The 4,624-nt window shown below is 56.6% G+C and overlaps 1 protein-coding gene across 1 annotated transcript; it reads right to left on the bottom strand.

Annotated features, from left to right (window-relative positions):
• Positions 1 to 744: 744 nt before the first annotated feature.
• Positions 745 to 3,513, bottom strand: FOXL1 (forkhead box L1). Its single transcript, XM_039356050.1, has one exon. The coding sequence runs from the start codon at positions 3,400 to 3,402 to the stop codon at positions 1,879 to 1,881; it is 1,524 nt and encodes a 507-aa protein (XP_039211984.1). The 5' UTR covers positions 3,403 to 3,513; the 3' UTR covers positions 745 to 1,878.
• Between the last annotated feature and the right edge of the window lie 1,111 nt (positions 3,514 to 4,624).

Below are 4,624 nucleotides of genomic sequence, written 5' to 3'. Positions count from 1 at the left end.
TGCATTTTAGCTGTTGTGTGTTTGTGGCAAACCAAACCTTCACAGGAATCTTCCAGGAGGAGGGCAAAGCTAGATGGTTAAGGCAAACTAGGTTCTTGTTGCTGCTGTGGGTTGACTAAGAAGGAGAGGGAAGATGCCAACTCCATCCTGAGGGAGTTTTGCAAATCGTGCCATACAGACCAAACGGAAAGACAGTCAAGGTTAAACTGAAAAGTTGAGAAAAACTTCCTGGAAACAGTTGGCAGTGGACCGACAAACTTCCACTTTGTTGCCAAGAAAACAAGGGCTCAGCCCAACTGGGCACCTAAACCAATCAAGACTAATTTGAAAAAGACTTTTAATATGGAGTGGGGGATGGTGTTCCCTGAGTGGCAATCCTAGGCTGTGAGTCTTCCAGGAGCCAAGTGACCAAGCCCTCCTAAAACCATGAGGACTATCAGCCTGAAGCAGTGCAAAGTGGCATCCTGAAAACAGAGCTGACTAGCTCCTTGCTGCCTATATATGGACCCACATTTGCATTATCCCAGCATTATCCTTGCTTAATTTTGCCCTTTGTTATTCCCTACCCATCCCCCTTTTCTCCAGTTGACCCTTGTCTCTATTCTCCCCCCCCATTCCTGATTCAAGAAATTATCTAAAATGGCAAAAGATAAACAAAAGAGTTTATTGGTGTAGGTTTTTCTTGCAAACCAAATCTTTTTGAAAATAGGTCTTTATTTTATTGTTTTTTAAAGGTAAAAGACATAGATCAACTCATATACAAAAAAAAGCCTCTTTTTAGAGCAAAAATAAGATATTGCTTTTTAAGGTATGTTAAGATAATATATATATATATTAAAAAGAGCATGGCTTGCTATTATTGTAAAGCTACCCTCCAAATTTCAAGTCCATTAATGTGGTCAGTGGCTTAATTAATGGGTATAACAAGGGACATAAGCCAGGAGGGACATAATAAAGAGCAGAGCCAGCTTTTGCAAAAATGCACGTGTGTGGGGGGGCAGATGTTTTCTCTCTGAGCAAAAGCACATTGTTGATCCGGATTGCAAATCAAAAGCTGTTGGGGGGAGGGGAGAAACGGTGTGAAATTTCACCCCCAGGAGTCCCAAAACTTGAGCTTCTGCAGAAGAAAAAATGTTCTTCCTCCTGATGTGTGCTATATGTAAAATCGGAACTTCTTCCACATCTGTAAAAGGTTTCCATTGCAAACCAACCGCCCTCCTTTCCAGAGCCGTACCATTAAAGCGCTGTTTTTTTTTTTTTATTCCAGAGTTCATCCAGTCGGGCCCGTTCTAGATGTCAGGGGCCGCACGCAAAAATAAAAAAGCAATGCATAGACAGGACGGCGAAAAGCTGCAGCTACTCCAAACGTCCTAGAAAATTCGGGATCGTTCTCCCACAGGTGATAGTTTACTCGTGGAAACTGTCTTCCCGTGGGATCCCATTTCCGAGCCGCTTTTTATATATATACCCACGCATATATATACCCAGGTTCCCATGATTTAAGTAGGTTGACTGTACTCGGAAGGACGTTTCGAGGCGAGCGGGCAGAGGCCGGGCTTACAACCCCAGAAATTCTCGGGCGGCAAAGCCAGAAGCCTGGAAGCGGCTGATTTGGCGGCGCGATCCGCAAAGCCGTTGAGCACGCCTTTGGTCGCCTCCTTCGACCCCAAGCAGAGTCCCTGCGAAATTCAGGGCCGATTGGACGGTGCTTCAAGTCTCGAAGATCAAGCGGGGGGGGGGGGGACTTGGGCAGTGACGGGTTGGGCTTGCACGTGGGAACCCCACCACTTCCAGCCGACTCCCGGGCAGACGGACCTTCGCTAGGCGAGCCGGGTGTCTTGCGCGACCGAGGCGTAGCGCGCCCGGGGCTGCAGCGCTCTAGAAGGGGAAGACCGTCTCCGAGAAGCGGAGCGGCAGGTAGGAAAGGAAGGGGATGCCCAGCTGGTAGAACCGGCCGGGGAAGTGGGAATCCAGCCCCAGCGAGGCGTTGAAAGCCGGGCGCGCTGCGCTGCCCTCGCCAGGCGCGCCGCTGCCCACCCGCTGGTCCAGTTTGGAGAGGGCCGCGCTGGGCTCGCCTTTGGCCGGCGCCGCCAGGACCTTCCGCGCCAAGATGCTCTCGATGCTGAAGCTGCGGGGCTTGGCCGAGCCCCGCGGGGGTCTGAGCGGCTCGGCCCGGTGGGCAGCCAGCGCCGCAGCCCGCGGGGCCGCCTCGGGGTGCTGGAGAAGCCTGGCGGCCGAGGGCGCCCAGAAGCGCGCGGCGGGACCTTCTCCAAGGCTGGGCGCTCGGTCCTCGGGGCGCGGCGGGGAGAGGCCAGCTGGGGACCCCCGGAGGGGCGGTTCGGCCGGGCCCGGCTTGGGGGCTGGCCCTCCGGCCGTCGTGGCCGCCAGCCGGCTCTCCTCGCCGCCTTCCTCCTCTTCCTCCTCCTCCTCCTCCTCCTGCTGCTCCCGGCCGCCGGGGCTCGGCTTCAGCTCCTCCTCTGCGCCGGGCTGGAGGGGGAGGCGGGGGCGCTGCTGCTGCCCGCCGGGGGGGTTCGAGAGGCGCCTCTTGGGGGCTTCCCCGGGGGCGCCCTGCCGGTCGAGCCCGGCCTCCTCCGCTGCCTGGGGGTCGCCGCGGACTTTCCTCTTCCTCCGCCGGTAATTGCCGTGCTCGAACATGTCGCTGCAGCGGGGATCCAGCGTCCAGTAGCTGCCCTTGCCCGGGCGGCCCTTCTCCCGGGGCACCTTGACGAAGCACTCGTTGAGCGCGAGGTTGTGGCGGATGGAGTTCTGCCAGCCCTGCTTGTTGTCGTGGTAGAAGGGGAAGCGCCCCATGATGAACTGGTAGATGCCGTTGAGCGTCACCTTCTGCTCCGGCGCCTGCTGGATGGCCATGGCGATCAGGGCGATGTAGCTGTAGGGCGGCTTCTGCGGGGTCTCTTGCCTGGGCAGCACCCCCGCCGCCGGGGCGAAGCCCAGCGCGCCCGACAAGGCTCCCCGCTCCGCCCCGTAGAGGTAAACCATCGGGGCGGGCAGCTGGCCGGGGTAAAGCTGGCTCATGGCAGATCCGGAGTCACTCCGGCGCGCGGGAGCGAGGGCCCGGGAAAGGGGGGGATCTCCCCAGGCCTGGCCGGAGCTGCCTGCGCTGGGCCCGCTGGCGACGGCGCGTCCTGGCCTCTGGCGCGCCTGCTCTCCTTCTGCCCCAGCTGCATAGCGCGCTTTTTTCTCCCCCAGAAGTGGGGAGGGAAAAGAAAAAAAACGAAGGAGAAAAAAAGAGGAGGAAGAAGAAGAAGAAGAAGAGGAGGAGGAAGGGGGGGAGGAAACGTGCGATGCTTGTTGTAAGTTTGCGATGCTGTGTTGACTTAGGGCTGGAAAAGAAACGGGCTGCGATAAACAGCCGCGGAGCGCGCCGCAGCCCACCCACATTAATTAACGTTTCCCTGCGAAGGCTGCAGCCCTTCCACGTGGCTGGGCCGAGGGGGGGCCCTCCCCCGCTTGCGCCCCTTCATTTGTTTATAGCATTAGTCTGTTGATAAGTCTGACCACCCAAGTCGAATCAAGCTGTGTTTATTTGGAAAAATTTCCGGGCACCCAATATATAAACGCACCGATCTGATGTTTGAAAATCTCACGTCCAACCCGCCTCCTCGGCCGGGTCCTCCCCCCCCCGACCCTTCCGCGCGCCCCGCCCCCTGGCTGGGTCCTTCCAGCGCCCCGCCGCCCTGGGAGGCTGGAAGGGAACGAGGGAGTCGAAGGCGCGGCTGAGCGCCGGGAGGCCGCGGGGAGAAGGTTCTTCCTCCCTCCTTCCCTCCCTTCCTTCCTACCTACCCCCTTACTTCCTTCTTCCCTTCCTTTCTCCATCCATCCTCCTCTCTTTCCCCTTCCTTCCTTCCTTCCCATTTCCTTCTTCCCTCCCTCCATCCATTCATCCTCCTCTTTCCCCTTCCTCCTGCCTTCTCCTTCTTTCCTTTTTTCTTTCTTCCTTCTCATTTCCTTCCTTCTTCCCTCCCTCCATCTTCCTTCCCTCCTTCTCATTTCCTTCCTTCTTCCCTCCCTCCATCCATCCATCCTCTTTCCCCTTCCTTCCCATTTCCTTCCTTCTTCCCTCCCTCCCACCATCCATCCATCCATCCATCCATCCTCGTCTTTCTCCTCCCTCCCTCCATCTCAGCCAGAAAGTTTTGCTCACTCTATTCACACACACACCAGACCCTGCTGGTAAAGGGCAGGAGAAGCTGGTACCTTAAACCAAACCTCTTGAAGACACCCAAGGCAATCTCTGAGTCTTCCATTTCAAGCATCTCTCACCCAGCAGCCCTGCCCTTTCTGAAAAGCCTTCCCCTGTAACCTCCCCCCCCCCAAAAGAATACCTGTCTCAGCGCCAGGTGCTTTCATTTCCCATCAGGCCACAGTGGTACCTTCTCCGGCCATCTGTCTTGACTGGTGGAAGTCCTCCTGGGTGCCAAGGTCCACAGCTGTATCCCAAGGATGCCCAGTTTCCTTGTCTGGAAGGACTTTTTTTTCACCTGCCCCAAGGTCTCAGTCCATTCATTTCAGGGGATGATGGCTAGATCCAACCCACCCTCTCTCCCATTTCCCATTCCCCTCCCTGACCAGGATAAACCGGGTTAATTGCTAACACACCTCA

Source organism: Crotalus tigris, unplaced genomic scaffold (assembly GCF_016545835.1).
Source record: "Crotalus tigris isolate CLP2741 ecotype Arizona unplaced genomic scaffold, ASM1654583v1 scf7180000018783.1386937, whole genome shotgun sequence".
Taxonomy (NCBI): Eukaryota; Metazoa; Chordata; class Lepidosauria; order Squamata; family Viperidae; genus Crotalus; species Crotalus tigris.
This window is presented reverse-complemented; position numbering and strand designations above follow the sequence as displayed.

Excerpts from the sequence above, each read along its gene's own strand:
- FOXL1 (XM_039356050.1), bottom strand. The coding sequence starts at position 3,402 with ATGTGGGTGGGCTGCGGCGCGCTCCGCGGCTGTTTATCGCAGCCCGTT.